This window comes from Zalophus californianus, chromosome 4 (genome assembly GCF_009762305.2).
Source record: "Zalophus californianus isolate mZalCal1 chromosome 4, mZalCal1.pri.v2, whole genome shotgun sequence".
Lineage (NCBI taxonomy): Eukaryota > Metazoa > Chordata > Mammalia > Carnivora > Otariidae > Zalophus > Zalophus californianus.
This window is the reverse complement of record NC_045598.1, coordinates 36,057,726-36,080,731: the sequence shown is the minus strand read 5'-3', so window position 1 is coordinate 36,080,731 and position 23,006 is coordinate 36,057,726. Positions and strand designations below refer to the sequence as shown.

General features: G+C 38.0%; 1 protein-coding gene and 1 long non-coding RNA gene across 5 annotated transcripts in view; one reads left to right on the top strand and one right to left on the bottom strand.

Annotated features, from left to right (window-relative positions):
- Window positions 1-441: 441 nt before the first annotated feature.
- On the bottom strand, window positions 442-5,751 carry LOC113928721. Its single transcript, XR_003521944.1, has 3 exons — window positions 5,707-5,751; window positions 3,242-3,358; window positions 442-498 (listed from the first exon to the last, which is right to left on the bottom strand). It is a non-coding gene; the product is annotated as an uncharacterized LOC113928721 (long non-coding RNA).
- LOC113928696 (intracisternal A particle-promoted polypeptide) overlaps window positions 5,400-23,006 on the top strand; it is a 38,670-nt gene continuing 21,063 nt past the window's right edge. For 2 of the 4 annotated variants that reach the window (XM_027604602.2, XM_027604620.1), the window contains exons 1-5: window positions 5,400-5,580; window positions 8,104-8,442; window positions 12,314-12,745; window positions 21,057-21,212; window positions 22,215-22,382. In XM_027604602.2, coding sequence (XP_027460403.1) covers window positions 8,151-8,442; window positions 12,314-12,745; window positions 21,057-21,212; window positions 22,215-22,382 — 1,048 coding nt within the window. In that variant the 5' untranslated portion in view covers window positions 5,400-5,580; window positions 8,104-8,150. Of the gene's footprint in view, window positions 5,581-5,694; window positions 5,836-8,103; window positions 8,443-12,313; window positions 12,746-21,056; window positions 21,213-22,214; window positions 22,383-23,006 lie in introns of those variants that run through there. The other 2 variants (XM_027604612.2, XM_027604629.2) reach the window with 2 other exon arrangements.

Genomic DNA, 23,006 nt, shown 5'->3' with positions numbered 1-23,006 from the left:
CCTGCTCCGCAGGGAGTCTGCTTCTCCCCCTGACCCTCTTCCCTCTCGTGCTCTCCATCTCTCATTCTCTCTCTCTCAAATAAATAAATAAAATCTTTAAAAAAAAAAAAAAGAATGACTCTTTCGGGGTGCCTGGGTGGCTCAGTTTGTTAAGCGACTGCCTTTGGCTCAGGTCAGGATCCTGGAGTCCCGGGAGCAAGTCCTGCATCGGGCTCCCTGCTCAGCGAGGAGCCTGCTTCTCCCTCTAACCCTCCCCCCATGTACTCTCTCTCTCTCTCTCATTCTCGCTCTCTCAAATAAATAAATCTTTTAAAAAAAAAAAAAAGAGGGGCACCTGGGTGGCTCAGTCGTTGGGCGTCTGCCTTCGGCTCGGGTCATGATCCCAGGATCCTGGGATCGAGCCCCACATCGGGCTCCCTGCTCCGCAGGAAGCCTGCTTCTCCCTCTCCAACTCCACCTGCTTGTGTTCCCTCTCTCTCGCTGTCTCTCTCTCTCTCTCTGTCAAAAATGAATAAATAAAATATTTAAATAAAAAAAAGAATGACTCTTTCAACAATAAAAATTAAAAACAAAGAATGACTCTTTCAACAATAAAAATTAAAAAAAAGAACGACTCTTTCAACAATAAAAATTAAAAAAAAAGAACGACTCTTTCAACAATAAAAAATTAAAAAAAAAAGAATGACTCTTTCAGTTCATTCAACCACTGTCATAAAATCCTCAAGGTCCTTGACCCATTTTCTTTTCACTCTATCTATGTGGCAAAACCTTAATCTTGGATCAATCCAAATGGTTGCTTTTCTGTATCCAGGCAGGCTGCAAAACACTATTGAAGGAAAATCATTCAACTGGGTAAATCCAAGCCACTATAAGTTCATTGTTACTTATCTCAAGCAGTGAAAACAAGATAAATAAGAAAAACAATAGCTAAATGTTTATTCCTAAAAATGGTATAAATACTTTATATGCATAAACTCATTTAATACTTATAAACCACTGGAAAGTAGATACTCATTACATTTTATTGATGAAGAAACAGAAGTGTAAATAGCCAAAAGTCACACAGCTAATAAACGACAGTCTTAAAAAAGGAGTAAGTTTAATAAAAGATATGTAAGACCCTTATGGGTAAAGTTATAAAACTTCTAAAATTTCTAAAATTTAAGGGACCCTGACTGGTTCAGTGGGAAGAACATGCAACTCGTGATCTCATGGTTGTGAGTTCGAGCCCCACGTTGGGTGTAGAGATTACATAAATTAAAAAAAAATTTTTTTTAAGATTTTATTTATTTACTTGACAGAGAGAGAGGGAACATAAGCAGGGGGAGTGGGAGAGGGAGAAGCAGGCTTTCCGCTGAGCAGAGAGCCCGATGCGGGGCTCGATCCCAGGACTCTGGGATCATGACTTGAGTCAAAGGCAGACGCTTAACGACTGAGTCACCCAGGCGCCCCATAAATAAAAAATTTTTAAATAAAAAAAAAAAATCTAGCCCCACATTGGGCTCCCTGCTCGGCGGGAAGCCTGCTTCTCCCTCTCCCACTCCCTCTGCTTGTGCTCCTGCTCTTGCTCTCTCTCTGTCAAATAAATAAGTAAATAAAATCTTTAAAAAAAATCTAAAATTTAATTTTGTTAATGGACAAGAATACCCAATGTTATAAAGATATTAATTCTCTCCAAATTGTCCTATAGACTTATTGAAATTCTAATAGAACCTCCACCTTGTGTATATGTGTGTGTAAAACTTGACAAGCTAGTTCTAAAATCCATGTAGAAGAACCAAGAGTCCCAGGAACAGCCATGACACTGTTGAAGAACAAGCCGGAAACTTGTTCTACCAGAGTTATTACAAAAGTATAGTAATTAAAACAGTAGGGCATGGATGAATAGACCAAGATATTGAATAGAGAATTGATCCCAGGCCTAAAGGAAATGTAACTAGGGGAGATCTGGCATTGCAGATTAGTGGGGAAATATGAACTATTAAATAAATAATGTTGTGATAACTGGTTATACATATTAAAAAAAGAAATTGAACTCCTATCTTAATCCACTTAAAAAATTGATTCCTGGGGTGCCTGAGTAGCTCAGTCAGTCAAGCATCTGCCTTCGGTTCCAGTCATGATTTCAGGGTCCTGGGACCAAGCCCCACATTGGGCTCTCTGCTCAGCAGGGAGTCTGCTTCTCTCTCACTCTCTCTCTCTCAACTAAATAAGATCTTTAAAAAAATTGATTCCTAGTGACAAATGTAAAAAGTAAAATTATAACACTTTTATTTCTTTTTTTTTTAAAGATTTTATTTATTTGATGCAGAGACAGAGAGAGAGCACAAGCAGAGGGAGCGGCAGGCAGAGGGGGAGGGAGAAGCAGTCTCCCCGCTGAGCAGGGAGCCCGATGCGGGGCTTGATCCCAGGACCCTGGGATCATGACCTGAGCTGAAGGCAGTCGCTTATCCAACTGAGCCACCCAGGTACCCCAACATTATAACACTTTTAGAAGAAAATATAAAATAACATCTTTTAACACTGGAGAGAGGAAGAATTTCTTAAGCAACACATCAGCTGGGAGCCTGCTTCTCCCTCTCCCTCTTCCTTTGCTGCTCCCCCTGCTTGTGTTCTCTCTCTCTCTGTCAAATAAATAAACTATACTGTCATTTATTAAGTGTGCAATAGCATTATGTCTAAAAGAGCACATATCCTAATTAAAAAAATACTTTATTGACTACATCAAAAACTAATGATGTAATGCATGGTGATTAACATAACATAATAAAATAAAATTTAAAAATACTTTATTGGTAAAAAATGCCAACCATCACCGAGTTTTTAATGAGTCATACTCATGGATAATAGATCTCCGTAACAAATATAAAAATAACAATGAAAAAGTTTGAGATATTCCAAGAATTACCAAAATGTGACACAGAGACACAAAGTGAACAAATGCTGTTGGAAAAATGGTGTCAAGAGAATTGCTTGATGAGGGTTGCCACAGACTTCCAATTTGTAAAAAAACGCAGTACCTGTGAAGCACAGTAAAGTGAAGAGCAATAAAATGAGTGTGCCTATAATAAAAAAACTCTTAAAAATCAATTTTAAAAAACTTCAATAGAAAAAATGGACAAAAGACATAAATAGCCGTTTTATGGGAAAAGAAACTTAGCTGGCTAGGTATTAGTCCGCTTAGACTAACATAACAAGATATCATAGACTGGGTTGCTTAAACAACAAAGTTATTTCTCACAGTTTTGGAGGCTTGGAAGTCCAAGATCAAAGTGCCAACAAGGTGGGTTTCATTCTGAGGCTTCTCTCTTGATGTGCAGGCAGCTACCACCTCCGTGTGCTCACTTGACCTCATCTTCTGTGCACAGTGGGTTAGTGGGTTCAAGGGGAGTGGGAGGGGTGGAGAAAGAGAAAGAAAGGGAGAGAGGAAGGAAACAAGTTTTCTGGTATTTCTTTTTATAAAATTACTAATCCCATCATGAGGGACCCGTTCCCCTGAACTCATCTTATCCTAACTACCTCCCAAAAGCCTCATCTCCAAACACCATCACATTGGGACTTAGGGCTTCAACATGAATTTGGGGGAGGAGGGACACAATTCAGTCTGTAGCATCTTATAAACATCTTTTTACTGCCTGATCTCATAAATGATCAGGTAATGTAAATTATAACAAAATGAAACATCATTTTACACTCACCAGGTTATACAAAATTTAAACATCTAATGATATTAAGTGTTGGCAAGGATGTGGAGGAAGGGAACTCATTCACTACTGGTGGGAATGTAAATCGGTCAGAGTTTCTAAAAGAGGTATTTTCTAGTGCAATTGAAGATGTACATGCCATATGTTCCAGCAGTTCTGCTCTCAGATATATACACTGGTTTTCAAATTGCCGGGTGCAAACCAATAGTAAATTGGGAAATTAATTTTAGTGGTGCTGAAGTATAATTTCCCAAAAGGTAAAATTAGGACTGTCATAGAAATATAAAATTAACACATACCAAAAATGTTATTTATGTTAATTAATGAGGGAGCCAGTAAAATGGTACAGGAATGCTGTTATGACTTTGCTAAGAATCAGGAATGTTGAATTTGTTGAGAGGGAAGAGTGGTTTAATATGCCGTAGGTTAATATAACTTAATGTTTTTTTGTTTGTTTGTTTGAAGATTTTATTTATTTATTTGACAGAGAGAGACACAGCGAGAGAGGGAACACAAGCAGGCGGAGTGGGAGAGGGAATAGCAGGCTTCCCGCTGAGCAGGGAGCCCGATGCGGGGCTCGATCCCAGGACCCCGGGATCATGACCTGAGCAGAAAGCAGACGCTTAACGACTGAGCCACCCAGGCGCCCCTAACTTAATGTTTTTTTGTGTAATCTTTTCTACAGAGTGGACAAGAATTATTTTAAATACCCATTTTCTTGCAAAATAGCTTCTTCGTCAATAGAAAGTCATAGGTCCTTATGGATTCAAATCCTTCCAAAGTCTGCTAGACAATGCCTAGCCTTACACTAAAAGGGCACCCAAGTAATCGCTTTTGCTCATTTCCGAGTCTTGGACAATAATTTTTCTGACAAGGGGTCCCTGTTAGCACTTTTTGGTAATGAATCGAAAAGAAGAAATAGAAATTTAGTGAATTGTTGGCAGTAAGTACATAGTTCTGTGAAATTTTTGTTTCAGATATATACATCTGTATATATGTATGTGATATTATTGGGTTTGAGATAGAATGTTTTTGTTCATTGTTGGCCGGGATCAAAATATTTGAAAGCCACGGATGTGACATATTATGAGGTTCAACAGTGAAAAGAACTAGACGTTTGGAGTTCTCAAAAGTAGGCAACCATCCAAATGCCAGGCTTAGGCAAACTTAGAAAATGATTTGAGAGGCGCCCAGGTGGCTCAGTCCTTAAGTGTCTGCCTTCAGCTCAGGTCTTGATCCCAGGGTCCTGGGATCGAGCCCCGCATCGGGCTCCCTGCTCCGCGGGAAGCCTGCTTCTCCCTCTCCCACTCCCCCTGCTTGTGTTTCCTCTCTCGCTGTGTCTCTGTCAAATAAAATCTTTAAAAAAAGAAAAGAAAATGATTTGAGTGAATGGTAAAGAATAAAGAGAAGATAGAAATATCGAATCATGTTGTTACCCATGAAGCTAAAGTTATACGTCAATTACATCTCAATTACATCTCAAGTTAAAAAAAAAGAGAGAGAGAAGCGCAGCCCTGGGGTTTGTCTCTGTCTTTCCTTAACACTGAGGTTCGCTGGCTATCTGAGACGCCACAAGAATGGAGAGAACGTAGGTGCAGTGAAACGGTCGAGCCGGCCAGCCCCAACAGGCAAGAGCTTGGACGTGCAGCTGTGCAGTTAGAACACTGCGCACGCGCAGACCCGACCGGGGCCGGCGGCAAGTGAGAGGCACTCCTCTGCAGGCCTGGCCTCGCCTCCAGCCCTCGGCCGGCCGCTGTGCCCAGTCACCTCCGCCTCGTCGGCCCAGCCGGGTTTCCCCCGCCCTCTCGGCGCCGGTGCTGGTCGCGACTGCGCGCGCAGAGCCTGAGCGGGCGCCGGCGGGAAGGGGAAGCGGCGGGTAAGAAGGGCCTACGTCCGGGTGCGACTATGACGGGGTTGGGAATGACCTCTTCGCTCTTACGGCTCTTGGGACCCCTGAGGAGAGGAGAGGAGCCTCTGATAGTCAAAGTGTTTTCGCCCTCACCTTTCGCTTGGCCTCGTCCGGTCCGCTCCTGCCTCTCCTTTCCCCGCCCCCAACCTGGAATGCGAAGGCCGAGCCCCCAACCTGTCAGCTAGCCCCAGACAAGTGTGAGGTGCCTTCTCCGCCATTTAGGTAGCGCCGAATGTTTATCCTCTTGTAGTGTCGCAGCAGCTTAGGGGTAACGCTCCAGATCCCCCACTCAAGCACAGAGCCTCGGTTTTTTGACGCTTGCTTTTTCTGCCACCCTCTGCTGAAGCAGCTTCCCGATGCTCTTGGCAGTAAAGTCAAGGCCACCAAACATAGGTCTTCACTTCTGGGCATCTCCACCGTTTCCTAATAATCTTCCTTTCAAGCTTGGGTCTCTTGAGGCACATCCCTCACATCCATATGCAGAGTCCCGGAGTTATGCTCTTTCCTTTTGGAAATATGGTCACACACATGTGCCGCCTTTTGGAATGAAGTTCTTCACTGGCAGTGGGATAGTATCAGCAATTACTAAGAAGCATGGTAACACGTTAGGATTTCTGCTGTCTGCTACCCCAGTGGATGGATATTCAGTGAACTATTTAGTAGCAGGAGGCAGCATTTTAGCTCAGTGGCTGTGCTTGATGCCTCGAAGTTGGGGGCAGAGGAGGTACCTGACAGGAAGAAATCTAAAACAGAAAAAAAGCCTAACAGCCATATCATGTTTAATAATACTCTGCAGGTCAAATTTCAATGTAGAGACAAATGCACTGTTTGCTTTTATATGCCGGTTAAATGTAATATGTTGACATTCTGTAAATGCTCGTTGGAAGTTTTAGCAGCTGTCTTGGAACTTCTCAATCAGATTTCTCAATTCCTAGATAATCATGATAATCAGCTTAGTTTTACTTTGATAATTTTGAATGCTGTAAACTTAACCACTTTTTTCTAACATCAGCCCACACCTTTCTGTCAGTCTTATTACTAGTTCCTGTTGATGCCTACATTACAAAACCGCAGTCATCTTGGATTTCCCTTGTGCTTCATCTCCAAATGTATTATATTACTGGATCTCATGGTTTCTTTATTTAAAAAGTAAGATGGATTTATCCCTTAGATTCTCATTGTTGAAGCTGTAAGGCTGTTTTCAAGGACTTTGCTACCTCTCAGCTCATTCCCTGGAAGGTTCATATAACAGTTCTGAAACATGACTGTTGTCATGTTTACTCTTGAGTCTATAGTGGCTAAATATCTGTGCTTGGGTTTCAAAGCCTTTTCTCTATAACCTGGTCTAATAATTCCTATGCATGTGATATGATGGGGAAAGCCCAGGATTTAGAGTAATAAGACTTGGATTCAAATACTGAGACTGTCATTATAGTAACACTGTGTCCTTGGGAAACTTTGAGCTTCAGTTTCCTTTTCTCTCGTTTCAAATAACAATACCTTTTCTTCCAGCCTCTTAATTATTGTGAGGATTACATTTGGCAGAATATGTGGAAAAGCTATCATAGACAAAAATAACCTAAGCTATTGTTATTTCTCATTTAATTGTTCATTTCACAAATATTTGAAAACTTAATATATGTTAGGTACTGGTGCTACTACTTTGAAAGATAGTCCTTGCCCTTAAGAGACTGTCTTTCAGGAAGCTTTCAGAGAATATATGTGTCTCTAGGAAGTAGGGTGGTAGAGTGTCTGACAAGGTAGAGTGTGATATAGACTGTAAAATAGGCAAGTTTAGGATGAGCACCAAATCCAGAGGAGAGAGGAACAGGGGAGGTTCTGCAGGAAATTATGTTTGAACAGAATCTTGAATTATAACAAAGACCCAAAAGGAAAAGGTGGGGAAGGATGTTTTGAAAGAGACACTTTTAGAGAACTGCAAATTGTTAAGGTTTTGTTGGCGTATTAAGTTCAAAGAAGAGTATGGGAGATAGGACTGGACAGGTAGACAGAGGTGAGATTTGAAGGGCTTTGTGTGCCAAGAGGTGTGCCAATTGAAGGATTGTTAAGCAGACAGTTGGCCTGATCACAGTTGGTTTTTGAAAATTCATTCTGCCTGGAGTGTGTGCTTCCTTACTACAGTATACAAAAACTTCTGCCTTTGTGCCTTTTCTTATTTTCTTTATTTCACCTAGAAGGGCTTATGCCCTCTCCTCATATGTTAATCTTTATCTTGCAACATCCAGTTCAGGTTGCATTTCTACCGTGAAGCATCCTCCAATTATTTTAGGCCCCATTACTTATTCCCTTCCCTGAAACCCCATTAGGAATAGTACCACACAGGTTTAGTCCTTATTTGTTTTGTGTGTGTTTTATGTCCCTAAGTAGATTGTAAGCTTCTTGAGGATAAGGAATGTTTGATATGTGTGTGAACAGAAGACGTGTTAAAGACAAAAATGTTTTCTGGTCTCCTTCTATTTTGTTTTTCAGGGTAGGACCAGATTATGGGCAGCAGTCCTTTTAATTAATCTGTCATCATGGCTAATGAGGACTGTCCCAAGGCTGGTGATAGTCCATTTTCATCAGATAAACATGCCCAACTCATCTTGGCCCAGATCAATAAAATGAGGAATGGAGAGCATTTCTGTGATGTACAGCTGCAAGTTGGGAAGGAAACTTTTAAAGTTCATCGGCTGGTTTTGGCTGCCAGTAGTCCTTACTTTGCAGCTTTGTTCACTGGAGGAATGAAAGAGTCCTCAAAAGATGTTGTACAGATTCTAGGAATTGAAGCTGGAATTTTTCAAATACTTCTAGATTTCATTTATACAGGTATGTTAAGTGAGCCTATAGCTTTGAGTGAAGAATGATGTAATCACTCATGCATTGCAATGGGAATATAAATTGATACAACTTCTGTGGAAAGTAATTTGACAATATGTTATTATGACTGAAAAATTCATATCTTTTGACCCAGTATTCCTTTTCTAGGAATCATGAGGAATTAATTAGTGATGCAGACAAATATTTATGTACCAGGATGTTTATTGTAACATTATTTATAACAGTACATAATTAAATACAATCTAACTATCCCTCAGTAGGTTATATGGTTAAATTATGGCACATGTATATATCATGGAATATATTTTTAGATCTCTCAAATTATTTAAATATATACTATGGAAGAGTGTTTACAATATATTAAATGAAAAAAATTTTGGATATAAGTACTGCTCTAGTTTTGTAAAGAAAAAAAAATCATTTTATTTGTGCACAGGAAAAAGACCAGATGTTGATAAATGTTTATCTCTGGATGGTGGAATATGGAAGATCTTTATTTTTCCCTCTTTTTCTTTTTCCCCTCAAAATATTTATAATCAGCATGTATTTTAATTAAAACTTTTATTTTTAAAATGTTTTTAAAGAGTTTTGATAATATTAGAAAATGCACACAAAAAAACATGAAGTATAAGTTTTATATGATATGTAACAAATATACATAGAAATAAGATTTGAAAGAAAGACACTAAAGTGTTAGTACAGTGTCTGTGGGAAAATGCGTGATTTTCATTTTTATACTTTTCTGCCTTGAAGTTTTTTTCTGTGGCAAATATAATATAATCAGAAAAAATATTTGAAAACAGACTATGTTTGGTCATCATACTCTCCTTAAAGGACTACTTAGTTGGAGATATTTTTTTTTTAAAGATTTTATTTATTTATTTGACAGAGAGAGATAGTGAGAGCAGGAACACAAGCAGGGGCCGCGGGAGAGGGAGAAACAGGCCTCCCACCAAGCAGGGAGCCCAATGCAGGGCTTCATCCCCGGGATCAGGACCTGAGCCAAAGGCAGACGCTTAACGACTGAGCCACCCAGGCGCCCCTGGTGGGAGATAATTATGTGACCTGATAAAGTATTAGCTATTTATATTTAGTGCATGGTATTTAAACCTCGAAAATGACAAAAGGAGATTTCTTTGTGTTGTTTCTTATTATGTTTTGGAAAATATCAGAAAATAACTCTTAATTTAGAGATTATAAAAATGACTATGTTTTATTTACCGAAAGCAATGCAGCCCTGTCTATTGGCTAATGTACAAATTAGCATTGAGGGATTTTTTTTTTTAACCTTTTCTAAATGATTTGGTGAGCTGAAAACAGCTTCATAAATGTCCTGCTTCTCTTATTTGCAAAGTGTAAATTAACACAGATTAATCCAATGGAATTAGTGTTGAACTATGCAAAAACAGAAGAAATGCTGCAAGGTGTTTATTCTGCCTCTTGTCTAAGGGTAGCAGCAAGAGATACTTAGTGAACAATGTTCCTGGTACTATCGCTATATTGGTGATTAGCACTGCCATCAAATAAATAAAAAGTGGTAAAACCCAGAGAAATAAAAGCTATTGAACATATCTGGGAGAAATAACGTTCTACAATATTGACACTTAAAGCTGTAATTGGTATAACAATTAAGAAGAGACTTTGGCTACGGGTAAAAGATACCAAGTGACTTAACAAGATAGTTTCTTTTTCCACAGAAGTGAATTCATAATAGGCATTCCAGGGATGGTATGGTGGCTTCATGATGTCCTTGGTGTCCTAATATTCTCCCAACATTTTGCTCTACCATCTATAGCTTGTAGCGTCTAATGTCATGATTGCTGAATTCCAGACAGTGGAAGGAGGAAGGGAAAAAGGCAAAAGGGCCTGCTAACTGAGACTGTGCTCTTTTTAAGCTTTTCTGGTAGCCGTACCCAGTAACTACTGTCTATATCGCATTGACCAAACAGTAAAAAGTTCATCCCTATCTGTAAATGGGGCTAAGAAATATAATTTTTAACAGGGCACAATTACTACTCACAACAAAATCAAGGTTCTTTTTTTTTTTTAAGATTTTATTTATTTGAGAGAGAGAGCACAAGCAGAAGGAGAGGGAGAAGCAGACTCCCCACTGAGCAGGGAGCCAAACTCGCTGCTCGATCCCAGGACTCTGGGATCATGACCAGAGCCAAAGGCAGATGCTCAACCAACTGAGCCACCCAGGTGCCCCTTATTTTTTTTTAAATAAGCTCTACGCCCCATATGGGGCTTGAACTCAGAACCCCCTGGTCAAGAGTCACATGCTGTACTGACTGAGCCAGCAAGGTATCCCATATGAATAGTTTTTGTGAGCTAAGCACTAGGGATATAACAGTAAACAAGATAGGCAGGGCCTCTACCTTCTCAGAGCTTTATAAGTAGTGTAGTTTAAGTACTTACAAATTTGAAATGAACTTGTGAGAGCCTCATATTCCTTAGTTGCAAAGTGGGGATAACATTTCATAATTCATGTGAAAATTAAATGAGATAAAATTTCATAAATGTAAAAGTGCTTTTTGTAATCTATAAAGCCTTATATAGTTATAGGACATTCTTTTTATTGCTCTCAAGTAACTCTTGGCTTTATCCAGTGGCAGACATTCAGTCTTCATAGATTACAACCCATGATCTTGTCCAAATTTGTTGTGAATTCTCATTTCATTCAATTAAGTCTTTTTTTTTTTTTCATTCAACTAAGTCTTATCTCAATTTTCTCTGCAGCCTACCATTTACTCCCATGGTGGATTCCATTTCTTACTTTCGGGAACCCGTGTTTGCATTCAGCAAGCGATATTCTTCCTCTCACCATAATCACTTTGACCATTAATTTATTTAAAACAAATTTTTTGAGTGCCTAGTGGGCGCTAGGCATTGAGAATAGAGAAGGGGAAGCCTTCCCCGCAACAGACTTTATAAATCTTATTGGGAATACAAATTTTAGACAAATAGTTTAGGGGGTGAATATCATAAAAGGGATAAAGGGAAGTATAAGATTGAATGGAGAGTTTGTCCTTATCAGGTAGGAGAATTACAGTGTTTTTCTTCCCTTCTAAATAGATTTGACTAGTTGGTGTTCTTCCAAAGTCATATATGTAAATATATGGAAGTAAAGTCATCTAGAAAGAAAGTGGTGTACATACTTACTTAAATGTTAAGTATTTAATAACTTCTCATATATTATAGACACTTGCTTATACCTAGTATTAAAAATTAATGTTTGTATGGTACTTTATCATAATTGAAGATGGGGACCCTGTCTTACCCCAGTGCCTCAGTAAATGTTAGATGTATATAGCCTAATGTTAAAATGTTAAAAGCATGGACTTTGATGTCAGTCCCTACCCTCAGTCACTTGACCGTGTGACTTGGAGATAAGTTATTTAAACTTTCTGATTCTTCAGGGCCCTTGGGTGGCTCAGTTGGTGAAATCAAGAGATTTCAGCTCAGGTCTTGATCTCAGGGTCCTGAGTTCAAGCCCCACATTGGGCTCCATGCTGGGTGTGGCGTCTACTTAAAAAACATTTTTTTAATATATAATAAATAAACTTTCTATTTCTGTTAAATTGATAGAAAAAGAAAAAATAATAACACCTCTATGGGGTTGTAGTGACAGTTAAGTGAATGGATAAAACAATTAATGTTTCTGTCCATTGTAAGTGTTCCATAAATGTTAAGCATCATCGTTTAAGTTTTGCACTCTTTATACAAATCCTTTGTTGCCTTTTTACTTAGCATCTATCTACTCAGCAAATACTAAGCTATCAGATTTAAATATAATGCTTTTTTAATATAAGTCAAATGTTTTTATTTTGTTGGTTATTTTGTCTCCCTAATTCCCTAGGTATAGTGAACATAGGTGTGAATAATGTCCAGGAGCTGATTGTTGCAGCAGACATGCTACAGTTGACTGAAGTTGTTAATCTATGCTGTGAATTTCTGAAAGGACAAATTGATCCATTGAACTGCATTGGGCTCTTTCAGTTCTCTGAGCAAATTGCCTGCCATGATCTTTTGGAATTCACAGAAAACTACATTCATGTCCATTTCTTGGAGGTTCACAGTGGGGAAGAGTTCCTGGCGCTTACAAAAGATCAACTAATCAAAATTTTGCGAAGCGAAGAGCTCACTATTGAGGATGAATATCAGGTCTTCTTAGCTGCAATGCAATGGATTCTGAAGGACCTGGGAAAAAGAAGAAAACATGTGGTAGAAGTGCTAGAACCAGTTCGATTCCCTTTATTACCTCCTCAGAGGCTTTTAAAGTATATAGAAGGTAATTTTTTTTGCATATCAAATGAGTGAATATCCAGTGGCTTTTTCTCTGTTTGAAATGTGATGTTTTCATTTTTCAGTTGAATAGCAGACATTTATTGAATGATTAATATATGCAAGATACAACTTTTGTGTTTTGCAGATAGTAGTAGTTCAGTATTTCTACCCATTATTTTGATCAAAGTCTTACATACCTTTCTTGAGATTAAATACTAAGGGAGATTAGAGTTATAGATAAAATTACTGACAGAGCTAAAATACCACTGCTGTTTTTGGTAGTACTGATTATTTCAGTGTAAGATTTCCTCTTGCTCCCCTAAAAACTTTAGCAAAACCTGACACTTGAGGAAAATGCATATGCTAAAAACAAAACCCAAACTCAATAAATCCTGTAAGTCTTCTCATTATAAAATTAATTTTATATTAATATAATATCATAGCTTCTAAATAGCCCTTGAATCATCTTTAGGTACTAAACTCTGAAAATACTTTTCATCATGGTATAAAACAGTGTTAATTTTCATATTAGAAAAATGATAATATATACACATATAAATATAATATATTAATTATTATTAATTAATTGGTATAGTAATATTTTATTTTTAAGCACTCTACACCCAATGTGGGGCTTGAACTCACAACCCCAAGTTCAAGAGTCACATGCCCCACTGACTGAGCCAGCCAGGTGCCCCATATTTAAATTTATTTTTATAAACTACCTTAGACCTGATTTCAAGATTTGAAGCTCTTACTCTTGTCGTGCACTGAAACTTTAGGATGTGACTGAGTTACAAATGATCTTATCAATTAAATACACTATTAGCATTAAAGGTGTAATTCTGTGAAAGAATTATATTTAATGTGGATTTTTATTTTTTTCTACTCTTAACAATATTAACAGGTTTTTCTGAGTGATATCTTTTTATTAATGTATATACACTACTCAATCAATTCTTATTATTCACAATAGTTATGTTCTATAAAGTTGCCACAAACACTGAATTGGCAAATACTGAGATACTGTTCCTAGGGGAAATATTGGGTAAGTTCTTACCTAGGTCACAGTATTTTTGCCACCTGATCAATACAGAACCTTGTTTTATGTGTGTTTCTATCAAAAACATCTTATTTAATATATATACTTGATTTATTAACATTGAACTCATGGCCAACAGCCCTATAACCCATGCCTAAATGAAACCTAATACATGTATTTATTCCATAAGGCACATTACAGGCTTCTTAAAATTGGGAACACTAGATAGCACTTCAACAGTATGCTTGGGGTCATTTTTAACAATGAAATCACCAACAAAAAGCCCCAAAATGTGAAAAACATGGCACTAAATAGACAATGAAAAGGACACTTGTTTATAATATGAGAGCTGAAACATGAGGCATAGCGTCATCTTGTTCAGTTCCCACCTGGAAACATGCATTCAGGTGATTCAAACTTTTTTCCACTCTGCAGCATGTCTGTGAATGACTAGGAAAGCGCCATGAGTGTTAATTTGGGTAACAAGTGCATTTTATTTATTTATTTATTTTTAAAGATTTTATTTATTTATTTGACAGAGAGAGACACAGCGAGAGAGGGAACACAAGCAGGGCGAGTGGGAGAGGGAGAAGCAGGCCTCCCGCTGAGCAGGGAGCCCGATGCGGGGCTCGATCCCAGGACCCTGGGATCATGACCTGAGCCGAAGGCAGACGCTTCACGACTGAGCCACCCAGGCGCCCCTACAAGTGCATTTTAATGAGGAGATGTTTTCATAAGTAAAGGAATCCACAAATAATGAAGACTGACTGTATTTAAATGCTAAAACAAGAAGAGAGAAATTATCCAGACACATTTTTGCTTGAATCATATGAGAATTTAGGAGTGGGACAAAAGCTTTCATGGTTGAGTTGTCTTTTCCCAAGTTCTGTAGATACAGCGTGCTGCAGGAAATTTCCTTTGCTAGGAGCAAGAGAAAGTTACTTAGAATTGGGGCATGTTTTCCTACAGCTTTTTAGTGTTATAATATTCAAACCTTATACTGCTTATTAGAATGCCCAATAGTTGTCAGCTAAAGGTATTTCACTGGAGTAAAACTGCAAGGAGTCAGGGAGAAGTAAATGGAGGATTTTTTTTTTTTTAAAGATTTTAATATATTTCAACTTTGAAACTTTCTTTTTGATCATATTAGAGAAAAGGTGGGCAATTTATGTAGAAAAATAATGAGACTACCACAAAATTTAGAGAGAGAGAGAGAGCAAAAGACTTAATAGAAACGGTTAAATTATGTTATGTGAAATATGTAGATTTCCCCCCGGTATATTTTTTTGTATTTACCCCTGGAATAATTCAGGAAATTTAATAGTACTAGCTATATGATAACAGTCTATTTCTTGCCATTTTAGAGAATGACTACTTTTTAAAAATGGTACATCCTCTTATAAATGTTTAGGTAATAAAGTACAATAAAACAACAAATTCCCCCAAAATCCACCACTGAGAAATAACCAGTTATGATTAACATTTAGTAAACATCATTCTAGATCTCTCTGTATAGGATGATGGATGATGGGTAGATGTATGGTTGGATGAATAAACAGAAAATAATATAAGAATCATTCTGTACATACTATTTATAATACAAAAAGCATACTTAAATCTCATTAAAAGTTAAGAAACTGAAGTAATAACTAATTTCAATGAATGTTTCTTTATCTCAGGAAACACTCATTCTAAAAAGTTCTTATCGAGTTAAGGACAAAAGATGAAAATCATTAAAAGATGAAATAAAAGTTTCATTTGTGTTTCAATTTTATTTTTATTTATTATTTTTAATTTTCAATTCCAATATTTTTAACATACATTGTTTTGTGTTTCAATTTTAGAAATTTTTTTTAAGATTTTATTTATTTATTTGAGAGAGAGAATGAGAATTAGAGAGCATGAGAGGGAAGAGGGTCAGAGGGAGAAGCAGACTCCCCGCTGAGCAGGGAGCCCAATGTCGGACTTGATCCCGGGACTCCAGGATCATGACCTGAGCCGAAGGCAGTTGCTTAACCAACTGAGCCACCCAGGCTCCCCTTGTGTTTCAATTTTAAACAGTATAGACCCACTAAGAAAAATAAGGTAATTAGCATTATTATTTTTCTTCCTATGCCACCACCCAAGGGTTATACCTTTATATAGATTTTTTTTTCAATCATGATTTCCCTAGCTCTGTGCTTTTGTTCTGTATTTAAATGAATTTAATGTTGTCTACCAGTTTTTCAGTCTTTTTTTTTTTAAGATTTTATTTATTTATTTGACAGAGAGAGACACAGCGAGAGAGGGAACACAAGAAGGGGAAGTGGGAGAGGGAGAAGCAGGCTTCCTGCAGAGCAGGGAGCCCTACGGGGCTCAATCCCAAGACCCTGGGATCATGACCTTAGCTGAAGGCAGACGCTTAAGGACTGAGCCACCCAGGTGCCTCTGGTTGGCTGGATTTCATCACCAAGTACTTTTTTCAAGAAAAGCTCGTGATTACTCTATTTCCTGAATTCTTTTCATATTTGAGAATTTCTGCCTGTTTTTTTAAGTTAACAGCAATTTGGATGGGCATAATAATCTTTTTTTTTTTTTAAGATTTTTAAAATTTGGGTGGCTCAGTCAGTTTAGTGTCTGCCTTCGGCTCAGGTCCTGGGATAGAGCCCTGCATTGGGGTCGAGCCCTGCATTGGGTTCCCTGCTCAGTGGGGAGCCTCCTCCCTCTCCCTCTGCCGCTCCCCCTGCTCATGCTCTCTCTCTGTGTCAAATAAATAAATAGTAAAATCTTAAAAAAAAAAAAAGTAATCTCTACACCCAACAGGAGGCTCAAACTTACAACCCTGAGATCAAGAGTTGCATGCTCTATTGAATGAGCCAGCCAGACACCCCATGGATGGGCATAATATTCTTTTTTTTTTTTAAGGTTTTATTTATTGAGAGAGAGAGAGAGAGAGAGAATGAGCACGTGTGTGTGCCTGTGAGCAGGGGGAGGAGCAGAGGGAGAGAGAGAGAGAATCACAGACTCCCTGCTGATGGAGGAGCCTAACACAGGGCTCTGTCTCACAACCCATGAAATCATGACCTAAGCTGAAATCAGGAGTCCGAGGCTTAACTGACTGAGCCCCCACTCGCCCCCTAGTTCTCACAGTATAGAAAGTAGGTTTTACTATTAGTCATTTCTATTTTACAGATGAGGAAACTGAAGCAGAGAGATTGGGTAGTTTGTCCCTATCACATATTTAGTAAGTGTAAAGCCTGGACTTGAACCCAGGTTTCTCCCATTCTACAGCTTAACCCTATACGCCTTAACCCCCACCTCCAGCCCCACCCCCTGCCCCCACCCTTCAATGGGCATTAAGAAAAATGAATGTGGGCATTACCTATAAGTACTATTTCAGCAGAAGTGTCCTAGAAGTCTCAGCTTTAAATCATCACAAATGGAATCTCTCTGATGCTTCTAATAGATATACAGCTGCTTGGTGAAAACCATCAACCCTCACTTTGGCCAGCTAGGTGCTGGACACCTGTGCATATAAAGAGAAGACCCAAGAAAGAGAAAAGGTGAATCTCATGCCCCTGACTCGGAGCTTGATCTCCTGAGTGAAATCAAGAGTTGGTTACTTAACTGACTGAGCCACCTAGGTGCTCTGGGCATAATATTTTCTTTTTTTTAATTGAGATTTATTTATTTATTTATTTATTGAGAGAGAGAGAGCGCACGCACACACATGCACATGCTCAAGTAGGGGAGGAGGGGCAGAGGGAGAGGAGAGACAGACTCCCTGCTGAGCGTGGAGCCCAACACAGGGCTTGATCTCATGACCCATGAGATCATGACCTGAGCCAAAATCAAAAGTGGGACACTTAACCAACTGAGCTACCCAGACCTCCGCTCCCGCGCCCCCCCGGGGCATAATATTCTTAAGTTATCATGGTATTTCTCCCTGCCCCCAATCAAAGTTTATGACATGGTCCTTTCTTTTTTTTTTTTAATGATTTGCCTTTTCTGCTTAGATGGCTAAAGAATTATTTTGTTATTCTTTTTTTTCCAAAAGATTTATTAGCATCAACTCATAGAAGATTAGCACCCAGATGTACTTTAAAAAAAAAGTTTTTATTCAAATTCCAGTTAGTTAACATACAGGGTAATATTAATTTCAGGTGTACAATATAAAGATTCCACACTTCCATACATGACCTAGAGCTCATCACTACAAGTGCACTCCTTAATCCCCATCACCTATTTAACCTGTCCCCCCACCCACCTCCCTAGCACCCAGATGTACTTTTTTCTTGTTAAAGATTTTATTTTGAGAGAGAACGGGGGTGGGGGAGGAGGAGCAGGGGGGAGGGAGAAGAAAAGGAAAGGGGAAATAATCCCAAGCAGACTCCGAGCTGAGCACAGAGCCTGACTTGGGGCTCAATCTCATGACCCTGAGATCATGACCTGAGTTGAAACCAAGAGTTGGTGGTTAATCAGCTGAGCCACTCAGGTGCTCCCAGATGTGCTTTTGAACTGTGAGAATAGGCTCATTGTTTCAAAACCTTAGTTCTCATTGTTTTTATTAATTAGTAATAACTGATCAACTATTTCAGGAAGCAACTATAAAACTATATTCTCTGAAATATGACACTCAAATTAGTAGGAAATGATAATGGCATTTTATTTATTTTTATTCCTTTTTTTTTAAAGACTTATTTATTTATTTATTTGACAGAGACACTGAGAGAGGGAACACAAGCAGGGGGAGTGGAAGAGGGAGAAGCAGGCTTCCTGCAGAGGAGGGCGCCCGATGCAGGGCTCGATCCCAGGACCCTGGGATCATGACCTGAGCCGAAGGCAGCCGCTTAACTGACTGAGCCACCCAGGCGCCCCTATTTATCTTTATTCTTGATTTGTGTTAAAGTTTGTCATTTTTCATTAGAGTATAATTATATACCCTTTCCTTTTAAAGGTTCAGTTTTTCCTTCATTTTGGGGAAATCTTCCTGAATGAAATTTCTCAGTACTTCTAATGCTTCATTTGGTAGTCTTCATCCTTTTTTTAAAGATTTTATTTATTTACTTTATAGAGAGAGGGCACACACACGAGCAGGGGGAGGAGCAGAGGGAGAGGGACAAGCAGACTCCACGATGAGCCCAGAGCTTGACGCAGGGCTTGATCCCATGACCATGATATCATGACCTGAGCCGAAATCAAGAGTCAGATGCTTAACTGACTGAGCCACCCAGGAGCTCCAGTCTTCATCATTTTATCGGAACTTCTTTGTCCTTCATATTTATCATCTTCTAATATTAAAATATTTTCTTTTGTTCTGTATTCACAGTTGTTTTCTCAAGTCTTTACTCCAAATTGGTGGTTTGATTTTTCTTTTTTTATTTTTTTTAAAGATTTTATTTATTTATTCATGAGAGACAGAGAGAGAGAGAGAGAGAGAAGCAGAGGGAAAAGCAGGCTCCCCGCTGAGCAGGGAGCCCGACGCGGGACTCGATCCCAGGACCCCGGGATCACGACCCGAGCCGAAGGCAGACGCCCAACCATCTGAGCCACCCAGGCACCCTGATTTTTCATCATATCTATTGTTTTCCTTGTTTCTAATTTATTAAGTCTGTAATACTATCATTTCAGGTTCTCACTTTGTTTCCTTAGCAAGGCATCTCATTCTGCCTTTGAGCTCTTTTTTTTTTAATAGGATCTATATATTTTTTTTAATTTTTATTTTAAATAGGCTCCACACCCAGTGTGGGGCTTGAACTCATAACCCTGTGATCAAGAGTCACATGCTCTACAACTGAGCCAGCCAGGTGCCCCAGATCTAACCTTTTAAGTAATTCTATCCTGTGAAGCATGTATGGCAAGTCTGTTTCTGTTTGTGGCTAACGTTTTCTTCTAGAATGAATTCTGCAGTCTCTTTCTCTTCTTTTTCCTGGGATATTTTAATAGTTGTATTGTTACTTATTGATATAATGCTCATATATAACATGGGCAACTCTTTTCAAACTAGTTTACTCTGATAATGCAAAAGCTAATTCTCCTTGACACCCTTTCTATCTACCTTAATGTAACTTCCAGCTAAAATTTGAGGACTGTGTTGTGTTCTCGCCACTTCTTTCTAGCCTGAGGTATGAAGGTGGTGGAAGAACAGAGATCTGCTAAGGCTTAGATATTTGCTTAGGGACCTGGGCTCTGAGCTTTCTCTAAGATCCTATTATTGATCTTGTGTCAGGGCTTACTTAACCCAGCTAAGAATGTGTCTCACTAGTGTGGACTTTGGCTAGTACTGTGCTCTGTTAAATGGCAAGCCATGGTGATTCTGTCTTTACTGATGGTTCTTTAAAGGATTTCTTGTAATGGTTTTTTGTTTGACTTCTCAGTTCTACCTCTTACCTGCTCATTCTGCCTTTCCAAATTATTAGTCATTAGTGAGAATTCTCAAGATTTGTTTAATTGACCTTGTTTCCTCAATATTGCTTCTGGGATATAGGGACAAGGCTTGGAGACAGTCCCTTGCTAGCATATATGGTGTCTTTGTGTAAATTAGAAAATAATCCCTTTCAAGAAGCCAGGTCTTATAGCTTGCCAAGTGGACATAGGTTGACTTTCATCCCCACTTCACCTTAGCTAAGCATCTTTGAGCAGAAACAGTCTACCCAATCATGCTCAAAGTTTTAGGAGATGGACCTCATCCCACTGGAATCTTTTGTTTCTTGCACTGACTATCCTTTTTTAAAGTACATAACATAATTTCATATCTTTTTGTTATTTTTTTAAAAGACTTTACTTATTTATTTGACAGAGAGAGAGAGACAGCGAGAGAGAGAACACAAGCAGGGGGAGTGGGAGAGGGAGAAGCAGGCTTCCCGCTGAGCAGGGAGCCCAATGTGGGGCTCGATCCTGAGCTGAAGGCAGACGCCTAACGACTGAGCCACCCAGGCGCCCCTATCTTTTTGTTATTAAGTCACAAGTATAGAATATTGGGCTATTTTATTTTTCCATTTTGTTGGATAATCATGGTCCTATTTTACCTTGCCATCTTTGTTTAGAAATCCTCACACATGTGTTTTTAAATTAGATATTATGAAACATATTGTTAAAAACAATTTTTGATTTAAGGAAAGTATATTCTTTAATAACAATGAGAAAAATAGTATTTGGTATTGTAGGAAACAATTGCAATTGCCTGATGAGGAGTTTTTATTTTTTGATAAATGTGTTCTATCTTTATGGGAACATGTCTTTTCAATATTATTTAAAAGTTGATTAAAACAGTCTCTTGTCAAACTTGCTTTAGGAGTATCCGATTTTAATCTTCGTGTTGCATTGCAAACACTTTTGAAAGAGTACTGTGAGGTGTGCAAATCTCCCAAAGAGAACAAGTTTTGTAGTTTTCTGCAGACATCTAGAGTTCGGCCTCGGAAGAAAGCAAGAAAGTACCTGTATGCAGTAGGTGAGAACCTTTTAAAAAGTGATACAAATAATCTTTATTTTTAGGAGTAAAACCTTTGAATATTTTGTTGTTATTGTTTTACACATCAGAATATGCAAGTGTGTCAAATAGGCATATTTAATTTCACATAGAGGCTACAGATTAATTATGTTTAATACAGTGGCTACATCTAAGAATAAATAGCTATTTATTTGACATCTATTATTCTGTGATATAAGTTGTTGGGATCTTAGATTGTCCAATTAGTGTCAAATAACTGATTTATGAAATATTGCTTCAAAAGTTAAAAATGTGAATTCCAGTGAAAAATAAGGAAAATCTCAACATTTTTAACTATTCATGGTGTCTTAGATGATTAGGGATTATAGGAACCAGTGGTCTCTAAAATGTGGGCATACAGGATAATCCACAGAAGAATCAGGTGAACATATTAAAACATCTTTTTTATTTTAAAAAACATTAAGTCTTATTAATATGTGATGTATATATAGACAGATTATCCAAATTTACATACATATTTTATATATACTTCATAACATAATTTATAATCTGTATGTAATTATATGTATGATTTCATGTACGCTATAATATATAAATATGTAATTTTTGAGTGCATGCTACAATTTTTTTACTGATGGGATGTGCAGTTAAACAAGGGTTTCAACTATTTTTAATTGAAAAAGATACTAATAGAAGTCATAATGAGACTTCCTAACTAGACAGATAACCAGCTCCTTTTATGTTTTATCTAACATTCTATTATAACCAAAACCAGGTGGTAGAACACTGGTTGACCTCATTGCATTTAAGCCATCATCTTTCAGGACTTGGTGTATTTAAGAATAATATATGTATATGTGGCAGGCTCTAAAGCACTTATTCCTGGCTATGAAAGAGTTATTGACTGAATGTCTAGATGTAGAGGGCTAGATTTTTCTCATTACTGTCATTTCCATATTTAGCAGTAAGTGATTTGCTGTGTATCTCCTTTCCTTCATTCAGGTGGATATACTCGGTTACAGGGGGGACGTTGGAGTGATAGCAGAGCCCTCAGCTGTGTAGAACGTTTTGACACCTTTAGCCAGTACTGGACCACTGTGTCTTCACTTCATCAGGCTCGATGCGGGCTGGGAGTAGCAGTTCTGGGAGGGATGGTTTATGCTATTGGAGGTAATAATGAAAATGTCTTCTTTCCCTTTTTAGTCTCTAGCTATAAGTTGACTGCATTCTTATATGACATATATATTGTTAGGTACTGTGGGGTATACATAGATATGGTTGTGCTCAATAAATATTTAATGAATAAATGAATGAAAAAAGAAAGAGGAAATAAGATAATTGAACGTTTCAGACCAGAGGGATACTGTGATTTATCCCAAGGCAGAATACTTAGGTTTGATTTTGATGAAAAGTTGTTTATAAAATGTGGCACCAAATGTTTGATAAAAATTGTTTTAATTTTGAAATTTAATTTCACATACTGGAAGTTGTATTTAATTAACATAGTTACCTGGACAATGAGATTTATAAAAACTAAGTCATCTAGACATTGGGATATACTTCTTGGTTGAAATCACTGTTTTCTGAAACTATTATTATGAATTATAAAATGATTAATAAGATTAAATAAAAGGAGTTTTGACTGTTGGAGGGAACTAATTATCAGAGGAGGATCTAAAGAGAAATAAATGTTAACACTTTTATATCAATATTTACTTCTGTATAATTTGTCTTTATAGCAACAAGCCTAGGCAGGTCCTCTCTAACCCTTAGAACTAATCATTATGCCTTATT